The 18,985-nt window shown below is 58.7% G+C and overlaps 1 protein-coding gene across 2 annotated transcripts in view; it reads right to left on the bottom strand.

Moving 5' to 3' along the window:
- Positions 1-18,985, bottom strand: part of AGAP3 (ArfGAP with GTPase domain, ankyrin repeat and PH domain 3) — a 108,771-nt gene that overhangs the window by 38,468 nt on the left and 51,318 nt on the right. The window contains exons 8-10 of one of the 2 annotated variants that reach the window (XM_071456458.1): positions 15,517-15,672; positions 11,621-11,713; positions 3,956-4,060 (exon numbers count right to left, since the gene is read on the bottom strand). In XM_071456458.1, coding sequence (XP_071312559.1) covers positions 3,956-4,060; positions 11,621-11,713; positions 15,517-15,672 — 354 coding nt within the window. Of the gene's footprint in view, positions 1-3,955; positions 4,061-11,620; positions 11,714-12,960; positions 13,101-15,516; positions 15,673-18,985 lie in introns of those variants that run through there. The other variant, XM_071456460.1, reaches the window with a different exon arrangement.

Below are 18,985 nucleotides of genomic sequence, written 5' to 3'. Positions count from 1 at the left end.
AAGCTCAGTTTAAGAGCAACAATCCTCCCATCCTGGACCCAAAAGCAGGGGACAGGGGCTGCACAGGCCCTGCTCTGTGCTTTCAGGTACCTATTTGCAAGGGTCATAGTCTCCCCACAGCACCTTCACACCCTGGTGTGAACTCCTCCCTTCCCACTGCCCCCCTGCAGCCATCCTGCCCCAGAGCACCCCAAACCCGGGGCAGCACAGCCCCACGCTCCTGACCCCTGCCCCAGAGCACCCCAAACCCGGGGCAGCACAGCCCCACGCTCCTGACCCCCATCCTGCCCCAGAGCACCCCCAAACCTGGGGCAGCACAGCCCCATGCTCCTGACCCCCATCCTGCCCCAGAGCACCCCAAACCCGGGGCAGCACAGCCCCACGCTCCTGACCCCCATCCTGCCCCAGAGCACCCCAAACCCAGGGCAGCACAGCCCCATGCTCCTGCCCCCTGCCCCAGAGCACCCCAAACCCAGGGCAGCACAGCCCCACGCTCCTGCCCCCTGCCCCAGAGCACCCCAAACCCGGGGCAGCACAGCCCCACGCTCCCGGGCAGCCTGGCCTCAAACGTGGGCTCTCCCCAGCCAGCACCCTGGGTGAGTGGCACAGCCCAGGCACACAGCATGCCGAGCTGCTCCCGGCTGGGTGCAGAGCTGGTGCCAGCCCTGGGCAGGACCCTCCGAGGGCTGGAGGATTTTCCCTCACTCAGCACAAGTGCCGCGGTCGCCGGCTGCCTGCCGGAGCGAGCGGTCACTGCCGCTCGCTTTTATTACCCACCATAAAACTGCAATTTCTTCCCAAGCCTCCTCGCTAATTACCCAGCCAGTTCTCTCATTTCATTTTATTACTGGAATTAACAACGAGTTCAAAGCGTGGAAAGCTATTAAGATGTGTGATTAAGCCACATTCAATTAGTTTCTACAAACAATTTAATTGATGTTGCAGATAGAATTAACAGAAGGTGATTGTGTGAATGGCTCCACTGGCTGCAAAATGGGAGCTGCTTCCCTGGCTCTGTGCAGCGCGGCCGGCGAGCCTGGGCTCAGCCACGCACCTTCCCAGCAGCAGAATTCTCTCCAAGGCTTTGGGGAAGTGATGGGAAACTGCACCAGGCTCTTCACACAACTCGTTCTTCTCCTTTCACTGAACACACTTACAGAAAGGTAGAACATAGATGTAACAAGGAATGCCCTGCTGAATCCAGGGATCAGGCCCCCAGCACTCCTGCCTCCATTTCCAGGCATCCTGCTTGTCCCTGGAACCACCAAAGCTCCCGTGCAGAGGCAGAGGTGGCACCTCAGGGCAGGAACCCACCACTGCCCCACGGCTCCCAAGCATGAATCCAGGCTGGTGGTCAAGGCAGATTTGCTTCCATCAGGAAAGCAACTCCAGGGCCAGCTCACCACCACGTGTTTTGCCAACCTGTGACTGAAAACCCAGAGTTTACACCTGACTCCTGTTGAGGAAACTTTCAAGTTGGGCTGGAGGTACCATGATCCAGATCTGGAAATAGGCTGAGTGATGAACTCCCAAAAACAGATGAAGAGCTCCACCAGGAAGTTTTGGTTGGTAAAATCAGCACTGCCAGAGCCAGGCCCTGACCTCCATCCAGTGGGGCATGGACACACCTGGCCAGATGTGCACTGGCAGAGAAATAAATTCGGGCTGCTGATCTCTGAGGTCCTGACACCCACCCCAAGAGGGACAGGGAGAGAAGGTAACAGAGATGGAAGAGAAGACACGCCAGGAACTGCCCTGACTCACGCCAAGGAACAGCCACTGGGAACACAAAAAGGGCACAAAAATGCTCTGGGGCATTGAACATCCTGATGGACAGGAAAATACCCTCTTCCTGCAAGGCTCCATCTGCTCTCAGGGACCCCTCTGCTGCATCCAGAATTCCACCATCCCCAGACACATGGCAGCACAGGCAGGGAAGAAGCTGGGACTTCCCATCAATGGCAAGAACTGGATGCTGCACATCCCCTTGGCTGACACTCCATGGTTTGCTCGGCCCACAGCTCCCCCAGCCCGTGCCAGCCAGCCTGGATCTGCTGCTGCTGCCACACTGAAGGGATTGAAGAGCACGTGCCCATCCTTGGGAGCACAGGTTTGCTCCATCCCTAACGTGCTCTGCTTGTGTCATCCTGTGAAAGGACATGGGAGCTTTGCCTCGGGCCACAGGGTACAAATCCATCCCAGCACCTCCTGATTCCCTCTGGAGGATGGGGAGGAGCAGATGCAATGGGACACCCTTCTCCTGCTCTGGACTACCTCCTCCTCCTGGATCTACCCCTTCCAAGCAGGCTGTACAGCAGGTGCCAGAGGGAAAGGGAGGCGGGGAGGCTTTGTGGATCACGCTGCCAGAACTGCAGTAGGCAGTGGGGCACCATGGTGGGTGCCAGGGTCCTTTCCCCAGCTCCTGGGCAGGCGATGCCACAGGGCAGCACACAAGGGCAGCACGGCAGCCTTGTGGCAGCCAGGCTGGGCAGCCCAGGCTCTGTGCCCACGTGTAATCCACCCTCGCTGTAGGTAAACACACCCAGCAATACAACTCCTATCTCAGGGGCAAGGTTCAGAGCTCCTCCTGGAACCAGGCAGGAGAGGCCAGCTGGCATCACCCTCAGCAACGGGCTGTGGATCACCAGTGGCATCAGCTGGAAGCAAACCAGATTTTTTCCCAGGGCAACACAGTAATGAAATGAAACACTGAAGTGCAGGATGGAAAGCAAGTGGCACCAATCTCGATCACCCCCTGAGGAAGGAATGGTGAAAAAAGGAGAGAAACCTGGTGTGTGGCAGCAGCAGCATCTGAGAGTAGCTAAACAATAGCCCAGAAATTGCTCTCCCTCCAGAGCTGATGGTAATAGCATGGCAGTTTCCATGGTGGAAATGTGATAAGCCCATACACAGGGGTGCACAGGTGAGCACACACACAGAGATGGCAGCAGCAGCCACTCCCTCCTGGCTTGGTGATCTGAAGACCAAAAGCTGCAGAGTACATCACAGTATGGGGACTGAGGACTCTAAGAAAAAGCTCCAATGAATTAGAGAAAGGAAATGCAATGGTTGGGTCTCCAGTTCAAGGACAGGAGGGTCCAGGGGCTCTGGAGTTGGATAACTGAGCAAGGTAAACCCTGGAGTGATGGTGCAGGGTGAGCAATGAGGAGAAAGACTCTGAGGCTCAGGACACTCCAACACCCCACATCTGAGGAGATCAGGGGCACACTGAGGGCCTGGAAACATTCACAAGAGCTGCAGCACCTTGTTCTTCTCTTTGCAGCCCCCTAAAGCACCGTGTGCCCCCCAGCCACTGTCCGTCTGTCCGTCCTGTGGCAGCACGTCCTTGGCAGAGGTGCTGGGCCTGTGTCAAAGGTGTGTCTGTCCGTGGCTGCTGCTGCAGCAGCAAACTGTGCTCAAGAGGGAAGGGGAAGAAGCCATTAGCCCCACAGTGGGGAGGCGACAGAGATGGATGGGGCGGCAGCTGCGCGCCTGAGCCGAGCAGGATCAGCCGGCTCCGAGGGCAGCGCGGCTCTGCACAGACACCCCCTCTCCATTACCCAACACCCAGCAGCCAGGAAAATCACTGCACACCCAAATGGCACCAGCAGATACAGCTGCAAGGAGCTCTGCCTGCTCCTCACCCGGCTGCAGGGCAGGCCCTGCTTTAAAGGACTGAGCAGGCAAACAGGAGAGAACTGCAGCTCCCAGTGTAACCCTCTCAGAGCCTCCTTCCACCAGCCCAGCACTGAACAGCCTGCAGGGGACAGGCTCCTCCAGACCCTGGTGAAAACTAGGTCTGCTGAAAATGCTGCCTGGGAGGTGGCCAACACTGAGCTCCTGCACAGGGCAGAGCCCAGAACTTCCATCTGCTACCCAACTCTTCCCCAGCCCCTCTCTGCATGGAGGACTCTGCTCTGTCCCACCCTGCTCCTCTACTCAGCCCAGTACTCACGTGCAGGCTGGGGTGGTAGGTGAGGACCCCATTGTCACACAGCGTCACGTACTTCTTCTTCCACTCCTTATTGAGGGACTTGCCACTGCGCTTGAGGAGAATGCCCTAAAAGAGAAGAGTCACGAGTCTCAGATGGTGTTTATCCAGGCACCTCATGCTCCACTCCAGCACTGCCCCTTGCAGACTGGTCTTTGAGAAGAAACAACGAGCAGACTCAAGGAAACATCCTCCAGGCCGGCTTTCCCACACTCCCTGGGCTGCACTCTTTCCTTACCAGCCCCAGTCCCCACAGACAGCCCCTCCCTTTCAGGGATAAGGGTCTCCACACATCAGTGCCAATGTTCAGGTCCTCTGAGGGACCATCACATCCTCTGGAGTCCCCAACCAGCAACTTTTCCCTTGCTGAAGGGCAGTGCCCACACAGGGCACAAGCCAGCCTCACCACCATAGACACAGACTGCTCCCAGACCCTCTCCACCACCCAAAGTGCAGAGGGGTGGACAAGGCAGGGAAAACTGGGGACAGGCAGTCCCAGACTGAGAAACAACACTCCAAATACAGGTCTCCCAAGGGATGCACATTTTCTTGCCTCCTTGTGATTCTGAGAGCTGTCAAACAGAGTAGGGATGGACATATCCCAGGAGGGAGCACAGGTCCTGGGCAGCTGAGAGTCAGAGTCATCCCCTTTTCCCATCAGGATTTTACCTGGGACCCTCCCTGCTGTTGCTGGCACAACACTCCCAGGGCCAGGAAATTATTGCACTCAAACAGCCCAGACCTAACTCCATTGATCTGAACCAAAGCTGACAGCACAACCCTCATCATCCTCTCCCCACTCATTTTTGCATCCCTGAGAAATCCACCTCCAGCAGCAATTTATCATGTACCAGGTAAGGACAGAGGAGGAGAGGGAGAAGGAAGCTGGGGAAGACAGCAGGTGCAAGGGCTCTGGAGCAGGGAGAGCACATCAAGCACTCTGTCCTGTCGGCAGGGAGGGAAGCACAGCATGGGGGACAAAAGTAGGAATGAGTAACAAAGTCTGGGAAAAAGCTGGCTCTACCAACTGTCAGGCCTGGCCCCTCTGGAAGTGCTGTCTGGACAGACACCCAGACTGCCTGCTCCTAACTTGGCAAAAATGTGGGCTCCAGGCCAGCCTCTCCTCAAAAACCTGGGCAGAAAGTCTCAGCTCTGCCAGCCCTGGCATATTTGGGAGCCCTGTCCCAGTGCCTGGAGACTGAGCTGCTGCTCCTGCAGGGTGCAAAGGCCCAGCACAAAGTGGTGGGGGGACAGCACTGCCAGACGGGAGCATGAAATCAGCAATAAATGGTGCACAAGAGGCAGAGCCCCCGTGACCACTGCAGCTCGGTGCTCCCAGCAAACACTGGGAGAAGGAACTGCCCTCCACACATGCAGGGATGGAACAGCAAAGCAGAGTGGCTGGGCAAAGCTGTGTGGGGGCAGGATCAGAGCCCTTGTCAGGATCAGAGCCCTGGCCCTCAGGCGCTCAGAGGACATGAGCTGAAGGACTCAGTAGAGCCAGAAGGGGCTGATGAGAACAGGACATGGAATGTGGCAGCTGGCTGACACCTCCTGCTCTGCCAAGGGCTGCCAGGGGCAAGCAACAACCCTGGAATCACAGCCGGAGAGGAGAGGAGAGGAGAGGAGAGGAGAGGAGAGGAGAGGAGAGGAGAGGAGAGGAGAGGAGAGGAGCCAATGCCAGCTGGTGCAAACAGGACATTAGAGGAGCCTGGTTCTCCCTTGGGTAAAACACACTATCTGATGGCAGGAGTGACTGTGCTGACAAGTGTTTTTAGCTTTCTGTCAGGACTTTAACTGAGCAACAACCCTCCTCAACACCGGTTGTACAAAACCCATAGAGGCAGCCATGAATGCAATGAGAACTAGTCAAGTGCAAGCTCTCAAAACATATCCATGTCTGAGAGCCAGCGTGGTTATAAATGGCAAACCTGTGTCCAAGAGGACTTACAGAGGCTCAGCCAATCTGCATCTGATTCAGACTCATTCTTCAATGTCTTGCTCAAATGAACTCCAAGAAAACATAAAACCAGAAAATGTAAAGGTAATGTTGGAACTGCATGGTGTAAATCAGTGCAGTGACTGGTCCTCAACCCCAGCTGCCTCCTATCACTGGGCAAACTGAGCTGCTGGGGACAGCAGGCACAGTCCTGCTCAGGGGCAGGTGGCAGGAGCCTGCCATGGGCTGGCCACAGTGCTGGGAGGTCACCTCACCTCCCTCCCTCCCTGGACAGGCTCAGCTGCACCACAGCACCCCAGCCCCTTCACAAAACCTGCCCTGATGGACACTGCTCCTCGCAGCTGAGATGGGATCCTGATGTGTCTGCACCTCCCAGATGAGACAGCAGCCATGCCATGCCATGCCATGCCATGCCAGAGGCAGGACAGCCGCCTGGGTCCTGTGTGCCATTCTCCCCCACACACCCAGCAGTACCTGTGCTCCCTCTGGTTCTGGGCCCACCCAAAATGGTCCACTCTAACACCACAGCTGGGCCACACATTTCCCACACAGTGTATGAAAATGATTGTTCCTCCTGCCACACAAAGCCAGTTTAACATCCACCAGCTCACCCAGGTAAATGGTAAATTCTCTGTAATTCAGAACATTTGTTTGGTATCTTTCAAATAAATCTGCTCCAGACCGGGCTGAAGTTACAGATCTAACGTGAAGTCACTGTGTGGAATTCTCTGGCTTCTGAGTGTGACAGTTCCTTCTGGACACAGTGATCTCTTCTGGACATGAAGATCCCTCCTGGGCATGAAGATCCCTCCTGGGCATGATGATCTCCCTTCTTGCCCTAAACCCAGCTCAGTTCCACAGTCTGACCCTGACCTTATAGCATCCTGCAGGGCAGCTCCTCTCCTCCCCTTGATGTGACTCCAACCCGATGCACCTGATGCTACAAAACACCCACTCCAGCACTGCCAGCCCGCCCCAAACACAGGCTGCCAGCAGAGAACAGCTCGGCTGCCCTTGGGTCAGCCTCACACCTGCAGCTTGGCCAACTGAAGCACAACCAAAGTGAGAGCTGGAAAGGAGGGCCCGGCACTACAGCCCCTTTGTGCAAGCAGAAGGAACAGAGCTCCAGAAGGGGGAACAGCCCAGGCTGAGTGCCCGTGCTGCTGCCCCTGAGCCTCCCAGGCAGGCTCCTTGTGCCCCAGAGCCCTGTGCCAGACACAGGTGCTCCCCAGCCTCCCTGTGCACCTCACAGGCAGCAACTCTCCCAGGGCCCTTCCCCTGTCACACACAGGAGGGGAGCCTGGTGCTGCTCCCCCCGGCGCTGCTCAGGCTGTGCCGTGCTGGGCTGAGCTGGGCTGGGCTGGTGCTCACTAAAAGCAGCAGCAGCAATATGCAGCGTAATGAAGCAGGGAGTGGTGATGGCCCCCAGAGGACTCGTTTACTCCACAAATCTCCCTTCCACTCACTTTTTGCTAAGAATTTTAACACCAAACTTAATTGTGAAGTCGCGTATTGATTGGAAAATGCAAATGGCAATTTAAATGTAATCTAAGCTCCCAGCATGATCCCAGCTCCCAAGGAGGAGGAGTCACCCGCCCTGGGCCCTGCTGGAGTGCACGGCCCGAGCAGAGCCAGGCCAGGGGCCAGGGGAGCCTGGGGCTGCCAGCACGCCCCACACAGCCTTCCCAGAAAGATCTGGGAGATGTGCAATTAGGAGCTCATTCCCGGTAACAAACAGCTGAGGAAGCTTCCTCTCCCGGCCTCATTAACCCACTTCTCAGAGACAAGTGTCCAGCTACGAGGCAACTCTTCCAGCCCTGCAGGGCCATCACCAAAAGGACACTGCAGCACACAGAGCTGAGTCCCTGGCACAGAGCAGCCCTGGCAGAGGCACCAGCTGCCTGGAGGGTGCATAGGTGCTGTTCCAGGTGTGGGGGGGCCCCAACACCCACAGCCTCACCTGTCCCCTTGGGGAGCTCCATCTTTTCCAGACGTGCACAAGGGAGACAGATCAGGTCACCTAGAGGTGCTGTGCTGCAGAAGGCAGGGGCAAGTGACAACCAAGCACCCTGTGGTAGCAACACATCCCTCCTCAGCCAAGGCTCCCCAAGTGCTTCTCATTCTGCAGCACCCAGCCGTGCCTCCTGCTCCCTGGCTCCATGCAAACCCCAGACTCCACTGTGTGCTGTCAGTGCCTCCCAGTGCTTGTTCTGTGCTCACAGAGAGCAGGAAGGATCCTGGATCACAGTGATTGCAGCCATGGGTGCCACGGGTGAGCCTGCTGCCCCCAGCACCAGCTGCCCTCAGCCCTGGGCTGGCACTGTGAGCACAGCGCAGCCTCCTCTCCCCACTGCTCCTGAGTGACCTGCCAGCAGCCCCAGCACCAAACGTGCCAGCCCAGCGGTGCCCGTGCCCAGGGAAGCCAATGCTGGCCACCAAGCCAGGCAGCAGATCCTGCCCATGTGCCACTCACAGCCCCAAACCCGACAGCTTCTCTGCTCTTAGGGCTGGGCAGGACCAACGAGCAGTCTAACAAGAAAACCAGCTGAAGGCCCCACTGTCCCACTGCCTCTCACAGGCAGCAAGCATTGAGACCTCCACCATCTTCCAGAAAGGGCAGCTCCATACCAGAGACCAGAGCAACCATGCCCTGTCCTGAATCTCTGATACAGAGCTACACCTCCTGAGGGTCATTGCTCCTCTCCCTGTTGGTGGTACCAAGCCACCACTCCCTGTGGTGTAGGGCCACGGCAGGAATGTGCCAAGCTGCAGTGCTAACCTCGCTATGGATCCCCGGCAAGCCCTTCCCCACAAGCCACCTGTTGGTATCTGCTGGAACAAGCTAGTGTCCACCTGGCAAACACCACCTCCCCCACGTGTGTTCCTGTAAAAACACTGCCAGGATCTCTGTGAAACCACCTCTAGCAACTCTGGCTAGAAAAGGTGCCAGTCCTGAGCCCAGCGTGGACCTGGATCTCCCATGGGAACTCTTTGCTCCAGGCTCTCCTTGTGAGATGCTGCTGCTGCTGTGAACTGGTTCCTGCGCTTAGCCCCGAACCAGGCAGAGGTTTGGCATCTCCTCTTCCTTGCAAAGCCCAGAAAGGATGTACAGAGGTTGTGTTTGCAGAGCTGGGCCTCTGTTGGTCCCAATTCTCCCCATTTCACACAGGAACACCATGGAATGCCTTAATCCCACTAAGACAACACAGCCTCTGGTAGACCAGGCAAGGCCAGGCCCTGTCAGCAGCACAGAGACACAGGAGCAGGTAAAGAATCATCCTGTGCCCTGCCGAGTGGATCCTGGAAAAAGGAACCCAGGGCTCCAGGCACAAGAGGCTGTCAGGCCCCTCTCAGGACCAGCCCTGGGCAGGCAGCAGCAGGATCTGGGGAACCAAGCCAGGTCTCACTGAGGGCTCCAGCTGCTCTAGCTCACCACAGAACAGCCACCACCACCTCCCCTGCTGCCCAGGATGGGCTGACCCCAGACCAGAGCCTACGGGCACTGCCACTGCAAACCAACAACCCACCACAATCAACAACCCACCTCATGGCAGGGACCCCCACACCAACAATGAGCCACCACAAACAACAACCCAGCAATGAGCCACCACAGACAACAACCCAACAATGGCCCACCACAAACAACAACCCAGCAATGACCCACCACAAACAGTGACCCACTGCCCACCAACAACGACCCACTGCAATCAACAACCCACCTCATGGCAGTGAACCCCACACCAACAATGAGCCACTACAAACAACAACCCAACAATGAGCCACCACAAACAGTGACCCACTGCACACCAACAACCCACTGCAATCAACAACCCACCTCACACCAGTGACCCCCACACCAACAATGATCCACCACAAACAACAACCCAACAACGACCTACCACTAACAACAACCCACTGCAAACCAACAACAACCCACTGCAATCAGCAACCACCTCATGCCAATGACCCCCACACCAACAATGACCCACCACAAACAGAGACCCACTGCACACCCAGAGGCCCTGTGCTGCAGAGAGCAGGGCAAGGCCCAGCATGTAGCTGGGCTGCCTCTTCCTGCTGGGGCAATGTGGGCACCTCAGTGCCAAACGTGGGCACGTCAGGAGCAGAGCCCCCATGTGTGAGGTCCCACAGCCTCCAGCCTGGCATTGCTTCTACTGTCACTGCCCCCCTGGCGCCAGAGCCAACCCTCCCAAGGCTGCCTTCCCAACACCAGCCTCCTTTCAGCACAGCCCCTTGCCTGGGGCACCAACAGCCCTGCACAAACCTGCCACAGGATTACTCCACGGGCAGGGATGGGCAGGAGCTTTGGCAGCTCCAGCACTGAGCAGGGTCTCTCTCTTCTGACCCACTACTCCCCTCCCCACCTAGCCTGGCTTCACTGAGTCCTTCCCCATGGAATGTCAGCCTGGAATCATACCAGGCAGCCAGAACCTGGTGGGGATGTAGACTCAGTTCTGCTGCCTCATGTCCCAGCACTCCTGCAATGCAGGGACACAACTGGCCCTGTGCAACTCAGTGCTGGGGGGCCCATGGGGCACAGAGGGGCCAGCAAGGGATAAATGAATCCACAACGGGGCCACAACATGCAAGGCAGGAGCACAACCAGGCACTGCCAGATCAGTCTTTCCTGTAATGCAAGGGAATCCTGATGGAAACACCATCCAGGCAATCCACACCACTTGGCTCGATTGGACATCACCCATCACTGCTTGCCAGTGATGGACACAGTGAGGGGCAGGCAACACTCTGGGTTGGATCCCAGCAGTTCAAGCTTCCCTGGAAGCCAAGAGGCAGCAGCAGAATGCACTGCTGCTGGAGGAAGCAATGCCTCCCTTAGACTCCCAGCGGCTCACGGTGTGGGCACTGTGCTCACAGCTCTTTGCAGTAGCCAGTGAAGAGGGGAATCCCCTCCCTGTCCTGCCAGGAGCAGGAGAACAAGTGGAAAGGAACAGGAGAGAAAAGCAGCAGAGAGGAGCAGAGAGAGGCTGCGGCAGAGGCTGCAGCGGGCGTGGGGCATGGATGCCATCTGCTGGAACCGCTCTGCAGCCGCCGCCACAGCGCCGGGAGCGCCCTGCCACAGCCCCGGGAGTGCCCTGACACAGCCCCAGAGCCCACTGCACACCCACCCACCCATCCAGAGCACAGCGCCGGGAGAGCCCTGACACAGCCCCGGGAGTGCCCTGCCACAGCCCCGGGAGTGCCCTGACACAGCCCCGGGAGCGCCCTGCCACAGCCCCGGGAGTGCCCTGCCACAGCCCCGGGAGAGCCCTGCCACAGCCCCGGGAGAGCCCTGACACAGCCCCGGGAGCGCTCTGCCACAGCCCAGAGCCCACTGCACACCCACCCACCCATCCAGAGCACAGCCCCGGGAGCGCCCTGCCACAGCCCCAGCAATGCCCTGCCACAGCCCCCAGAGGCCTGCTGCACACCCACCTATCCACAGCACAGGGCCAGACCCCACTGCACACCCACCCACGGCACAGAGCCCCCAGAGCCCCCACTGTACACCCACCCACCCACCCACGGCACAGAGCCCCCAGAGCCCCCCAGCACCACTGGGGCGTGCAGCCCCTGGGGCAGGAGCACCAGCCAGCCCCCCAGACTCCCTGGAGCCTGCTCTGGCAGCAGGGTGAAGGAGAACACCGAACCTGCTTCATGGGGATGGCCCGCCCGCTGCCGATGCTGTCCGCTTTGCACTCTGGCACCTTCTTGTCGCGCTCCGGGTCCACGCCCTTGCGGGACTGGAAGAGAAGAGACACAGGCGCGTTAGAGCCGGGCACGGAGAGCACACCACGGCCCCCTGTCCCACAGCTCCAGGCCAGAGCACTCTGCTCTCCCCCAGGCCAGCTCTCCCAGCACCCGGCCCCTCTAGGGACACTGGGGACGCTCCAGCCCAGCCCCCCGGCAAGCTGTCCTCTCCCCCCAGTGCAAGCAGAGCTGTCCTCCTCCTGGCAGAGCGGGGCTATGTGGGCCCCCCCTCCCGTGGGGCACACAGGACATGGCGACAGACAGAAATGGCATGGGATGCAGGTGGAGCATGGATGGAAGCAGGAGAGGGTCAGGCAGTGAAGGAACTCACACCTCTACTAATCCAACAGATTTATTCTGGTAACACACTTGCACCATACAAAGTAGCACAGGTCACCGGGCAGATACCAGCCCCTTACAAAAGAGCATGGACAATAAATATCTACCACACGTCTAGAGCGGCGAGAGCGGGACCCACCAGCACCCGAGGGCCGCGGGGAGAGCAAACTCTGATAAATACAATATGAAATTTACAGTCTGTTGAGCAGAACTCATTCAAAGTGCTTAGGACAGAGGGAAATACCAAGTCATACATGGCATGGAGCACAACCAATACATTCAGAATCACAACAATGGCAGGAGGCAGCGGCAGCGTCTCTCTGGAGCGTCCTACACACCCCCTCAGTCCAGGAGGGCCCCGTGTGCTTTGGATCAGAAAGGGATACGAGCCCCGCGCGCCTGGTACACCGATTCACCAGATTTTGGGCCCAGAACCAAACAAAGAGATCGAAAGAGAAGAAAACTAAAGAGACACAGATGGCTGCTCGGCTGCGAGGAGAAGAGGAGAAGGAGCAGGAGTCCATGCAGGCTGCAGAGGTGCAGGAGGGAAGAAGGAGCGGAGCGCTAGCGGCAGGCGCTGCAGCGGCTCCCGCAGGCAGCAGCAAAGCGTCTTTTGGCCCATCCAGCTCCATGCGCGGCTGTCGCCCGGTCCCGGTGTGTCTGCAGGTCTTCCCATCCCAGGAGGGTCGTCCGCCCGGCATCCCCGAGAAAGGGCAGTGCCTAGACAGCATCCAGCAGGCCCAGAAATGTCCCAGCTTAAAGTGCAGGCGCAGGCCGTCTCAGCGCTTCCTAGACTTTACATTGGGGGGATTTAAAAGGCTCCTGCGTGTCTCCGAGGGGGGGACCCATGCTGGCTGGAGGGCGGGCGAGCCTCTAATCTTAGATCAATCCCAGTGCCCATCCCTTATCCGGCCCTGGAGAGGCAATGAAAAGTGAGAGAATTTGTACAGAGGTGCCGTGTGTAACCACCTGGATCTTCTAATTTGGAAGGAGTTGGAAAGGCCTTTTTGTTGATGAAAAGTTGGAAACAGTGGCACATATCTGCAAATATCGAAAGAATAAAGAGTTTGGCAAGTTATACTCAGAACACGGACACGAGTCTGTCAGTGATGGGTGCCAGCAGACAGCACGGACAGGCCACGGAGTGGGCGCCGGCGGCAGCAGCAGTCGGGGCTGGGATGGGGGCAGGAGTGGGTGGGCGCCTCGAGGCGCGGGTGGGCGCAGAGTCTGTCTCCACCTGGAGCTCTGGGGCACGCAGACCCCCTGGGGGGAGTGCGATCCACTGGGGAGCGGGAGGGGAGCGGGAGAGGAGCCAGAGCAGGAGAGAGGAGCAGGAAAGTAGAAGAAGAGAGGAGGAGGAGGAGGAGGAGGAGGAGGAGGAGGAGGAGGAGGAGAAGAGTAGAAGAGAAGAGAAGAGGAGGAGGAAGAGAGGGAGGAGAACGGGGAGGAGGGGGAGGAAAGGAGAAGGAGGACAGGAGAAGAGGAGCAAAGGAGTCAGGCGGAGCTCAGGACTGGGGCTGCAGCAGCTCCCAGAGCTGGGCTGAGCACTGCACCTCAGAAAAGCCTGTGCCCACCTGGGGACCCTGTAAGGGCAAAGGCTGCTGGCTACACCTGCGCTGCCTGCCTGGGAAAAGCTAGCGGCAGAAAACAGCCTGCCCTCTCCTTCCCTTCCCGCCCCTCCTGGTCCTGCCCCACTGCGGGAGGTGTCGGGAGCTGCTGCTGCTGCCACGACCAGATGGGTGAAGACGTCAACGTGAGCCATGGATGTGCAGCAGCACACGAGCAAGCAGGTGAGGTGAGCCCAGCAGTGAGGTGAGCGCGGCGCCGAGCAGAGGTGAGCGCGCGGCGCAGAGCAAGCGTGAGCCGGGATGAGCGAGCGGGAGAGCCCCGCAGCCGCGCGGGATGACTCCACAGCGAACAAGCGTAAGCACCAAGCCACCCTCCTCCTCCTCCTCCTCCCGCAGCGGGCCCACCCGGGAGCAAGCATGGCGCTCCGAGAGCGTGAAGGCGAGCCGGCGGTGAGTCCAGAGGCGTCGGGCAGCGTGGCTGGGCGGTGGCACAGCGCGAGCGCCCGCAGCACGGCAGCAAGCACACAGAGAGAGAGGGCAGCGGGGCCGGGCAGGCACCCGCCAGCGCTGCGTGCAGGGGAGCACGGCCTGGGCACGGCACAGCTACCGGGCACTCCAGAGGGCACAGGGAGAGAACAACCATGCGTGGGAGCGGGGACCTGCTGCGAGGGGCCGTGTGTGCTGGCAGGAGGGGCTGGGGAGCACAGCCCACCCACCAACAGCACACGGGCAGGTGAGCATGGCCCTGGAGGGGCACAGAGAGCTGGCGGTGCGTAAGATGCAGCTGGGGGAATGCACAGAGTTTTGGAGAGGTCAGTGCAGAAGCTGCCAGGATGTCAGAAGCCAAGGGAGATGGGCACATTCCCAGCACCAGGAGTGGGGAATCTGGGATGCCAATGGTGCAGTGACAGGAATGGGGCACAGGACACTGAATTTGTGTGGTCTGGGCTCAGAGCAATAGCGGCTGGTCACAAGGGTGACACAGTGCAACAGGTACAAGGGCTTTGTTGTGGCTGGTCTCACAAACAGCAGACACAGTGTGCTGAGCAATGGTGGCTGGAAAGCACATTGAGATGGGGAGAGGATCGAGGCCGGAGCCTGCACATGTACACAGGGAACAGAGGCTACACCTGCACTAGACACGGGACAGGGACACGTGTGTGCTCACAGTGAGGGGACACTCATGGCTGTGCTCAGAGCAAGGTGAGTGTGAGGGCAGGACTGGGCACACTGCGTGGACGGCGTGTGCATGGTGTGAGAGCGTGCAGAGAGGCAGGCTGCGAGGCAACCAGCACAGCTGAGGGCTGCAAATGTACCCTGCTCCAGCTGGGGCCCAGAGCTTCGCTGCCTCCCCTCTGTCCTCCCTCCCTCCACACCCACAGCAGCTCTCACGTGCGCTGCTCAAGTCACGCAGGATTCAGGAACAGGAGGGAGTGGGGCCCCATGCCAGGTGCTGAGCTCTGCACAGCACCACTGGCACAGCATCACTGGCACCAAACAGGAGGCCCACAGACCAGGGGCTCTGTGCCACGCTCGGGGAATGCAGCCCAAGGAGAAGATGAGCAGAGTCACTGGTGCTGTGCACGCACAGCTGCGCTCCCTGCAGCGAGCAGGAGCTCACACACGCTACAGACCCAGACGAGTGCACCCCTGCACACTCCCATGTGTGTGAGCACTGTCCTGCTCCCAGATGCTCCCCATGCACGCACACCCTGCCTGAAGCAGCCTGCAGCACCACGGTCCCGCGGGTCCCTCCCACGCGCACACACTGCCAGCACAGCACGGGTGACCGTGCAGGAGAGCCCAAGGGCTCAGGCTGCCCTGGCCCGCTGCCTGCCCTCTCCTGTGCTGAAACCCCCCAGAGCTCCTGGGCTCCCTGTGCTGCTTACCGTGAAGATGTTGGAGCGCCGCTTGGACTGCTTGCGGATGGGGGTGGGCGTGTTGGAGGCAGCGATGGTCTCGATGCGCAGCTCCCGCTGGCTGATGCTCGGGGTGGAGGGCACGGACGAGGAGTAGTCACTGAAGGCTCCTCCACCGTTGGTGGCCTGAGGAGGAGATGGGTGGTCAGAGAGGTCAGACAGGCTACCTGGAGGCACCACTGCAGGAACACCACCTGCCCCACGTGGCCTTATGCCAGGGCAGGGCATGCCACGCAGGACTGGGACTGGGGGACATCCAAACAATCATGGAATCGTTTCAGTTGGAAGGGACCTTAAAAACCATTTAGTTCCAACCCCCTGCCATGGGCAGGGACAACTCCCACTAGACCAGATTGCTCCAAGCCCACTCAACCTGGCCTTGAACATTGCCAGGGATGGGGAGCTCACAACCTCTCTGGGCAACCCAGAGGGACATCCAATGCCAGGCACTGCTCCTGCTCAACAGAGGGGCTTGGGAAGCATTTCATCTCTTTCTGCTCTTGTTTTTTCACCAGTAAAATGTTCAAGTTCTGAAAGCAAAGAGAAGGGCAGCAAATGGCCAGAGAAGCCCAGCTGAAGCCCTTCCAAACATAGCTGTGGAACAAGGCCTGAGGCAGCACGGCTCCATGTAGCTGTGCCCAGCAGAGGGGCACAGCTAGGGCACCTCCACCTGCTCCCAGAACACAGGATCAGGGTCACTCTCCTGGGGCAGTCATTCCCTTCCTCTCCACTGAGCCCCTCAGACAGGAGGCTGTGAGGCAGCCCAAAGCCTGCCAAGCTCCAAGTCCCACTCATCCATTCCCTGCCTTGTGAGTAAGGCCGTGATGCCAGTGGGGATGTGTCCCGCCAGGACTCCAGCCTTCACCTGGCACAGAGTGCCACACCCCAAGCTCAACCTCTGTGTGAAACCCATCTCTGCTGCTGGTCTGGAGGTCTCTCTGAGCAGACCCCGAGGCTGGCACACCCCTCCCATGCCTGCACACCACCATAGCCATGGCTGCAGCGGCCTGTGCTGGGAACACAAGGGGCTTCACCATCCCCTCACTGGACTCCGTGGCAAGAGGAAGATCCAGCCACGCATCCACGTCACCAACACATCTCTTCCAGACAAGGCTGCTCACTCCCACTCTGCCCAGTGTGGGCAGCCACTGGACAGGGGCTTAGGGACACCCCAGGAGCAGCAGTGGCATGGAAGCATTTCAGGTCTGCAGCCCAGGACATCTCACCATGACAGGCACAGGGCAGCCCCAGCTCCCTGGCAGCTCTGAGCTGCATTTCAGAAACACGTGGGGGAGCTGGCCCTGGGAGGGCAGGTGAGCTCCAGCAGCCCAGAAGGGGCAGCCTGCCCCCTCCCTCCCAGCTCCACAGCCACAGAGCGGTGGCACCACTGGCCCAGCGACTTCTCCCTCCTGCCCACACTCTGAGCACGAGTGCAGCCCCTGCAGGGGGTGATCTGCTGAGGGGCTCTGTGAGAGACTGATCCCCAGTGGGATCCGAGCCTTATTGCGAGATGAGCACTTCAGAGAAGGGTGAAAGGGGCTGCACAGGCACAGCAGTGACCATGACCCACAGCCCAGCCTCAGAGAGAGGTGCAACCTTCACCAAACCCTCATCTTTAACAGGAGATATGGGAGAAGACACACAATGAGAACTTAGGAGAGGGAAAAGCCACCCAAGCAGCATTTCAGTTTCCCCCTTACGAAGGCAGAGCAAGGAAAATAATTCCATGCTGTGAGCAGGTGGGTGGCTCAGATCATCCCAGCCTGTCTGGAAACAGGAACATTTCTGGAGCCCTGAACCACAGAACAAGAGGGAATCTGGCCTGCTTGTGCTTTTCCACAAGTACAAGAGGCTGGGAACTTGCTCTGGGAGCTCCTGTGCAGGGTGAGGAACCCTGTGCTGGACAAGAAGGTTCTGCTGCCGAGTCCAGGGAAGGGGGGACCACCAGGGACACAGAGGGGCAAAGCACCACGTCACCTGCCAGTGACTCCTGAACCCTCAACAGAGAGAGCTGCTGTCAATGCTGGCTCCAGCACCCACACAGCAGTGCTGTGGTGAAGGAAGAGCTGCAGAGAGCCAGGGCCACCGAGTGCACACAGGCACAGTCTGTGTTCAACTGATTAATTGATTAACTGATTAACTGTTTAACTGATTCACCACATGTGAACTAGGGCAAAGAAAGTGAAACATTCCAAGGGCTAGGAAGAGTAGGAGGATGCAGCAGCACAGACAACTTGTCACGTGGAACAGTGAGCTGGGCATGGCTGTCCCTCCAAGACAGCTCCTGGCCATGCTTGGCATGTCTCAGTGGCCGTGGCTGCATGTTCATGATGCTGTGACTGAGGGGAGGAGACAGTTCCAAGGAGGCTGCAGAGTCTGAGCTCCTGCCAGAGCAGCTGCAACAAACCCTGTGGCTGCAGGTGATGGGCACTGCAGCATCAAGGAAGAAATTTTGCTACACCTTGGTTTATATTTTACTTACTCCCTACAATCCTGTGTGTCATTTCTGTCTGGCCAGAATAACTTTCCTTAGCCTGTAAGTCTGCCTGGTGTTGGAGCCAAGGTTACTTTCCTTGAGTGATGGAGGACACTGGCCTTTGGGCCTCCCACGTCCCACAGACCAAACCTCAGGAAGGGTTCTGGGGCTGGAGGATGGCTCACACCAGGCTATGAAGGCAAGCTGCCATGAGTTTGGGGGCAGAAGAGAAAGTCCTCCAAAGATAGAGAGTGGCTCAGGCAGTCCTGAGCCAATCCTGAGCTCTGCTGGAGCAGGGAGCTCCCGAACTTCCATGGGATCTAGGGACACAAATCCCAGGGATGTGGGAGAACAAGATGGCAGGTCTGGGCTGGTCCCATGTGTCTGCTGTTGTCAGGTACTTTGCTGGTGGGCCTGAACAATCACCTGTGGTCACCACTGGAATCTGAGAACACAGTGGGAACTGGGAACTTGGTAAGCACCTGTGGGACAAATCCTTCCCATAGTGTGTAAGAGCATCAGCAGCGCCACGGGTGCCTGGGAAGGGCAGAACTCAGCTGGAGCTCAGGGCAGGAGTTCCTGGTGTAACAGGGCCTGAGGCAGAGCAAGGAGCTTGGGAAGGGCTCTGAGTGCAACAGACAAACAACAAACACCAGCCTGGTGTCTGTGGGAAGAAAGGAGAAGCCAGAGGAGCACAAGGACAATGGAAAGGGCACCATGAGCTGAGCAGGCAATGGGACACGGCTTCCACAAGGAAATGCCAACGCAGCTCCTGAGCTCTGGCAGAACAACGTGCCACAGCAGGCCAGTGAGCACTGTTACAGCTCAGGTGAGCTGCCCTCGGGGCTTCATTTCACTTGCAAACTTTGACTTTCCACCTCTTTGCTCTGATCTCTCCCTGCAGTGTGGATGAGGGCCCTCCCAGTGCAGGAAGGCAGACTGAGGCCATGGGAGAAGAGCCAC

This window comes from Agelaius tricolor, unplaced genomic scaffold (genome assembly GCF_023055355.1).
Source record: "Agelaius tricolor isolate 1412-34295 unplaced genomic scaffold, bAgeTri1.0.p SCAF_58, whole genome shotgun sequence".
Lineage (NCBI taxonomy): Eukaryota > Metazoa > Chordata > Aves > Passeriformes > Icteridae > Agelaius > Agelaius tricolor.
This window is presented reverse-complemented; position numbering and strand designations above follow the sequence as displayed.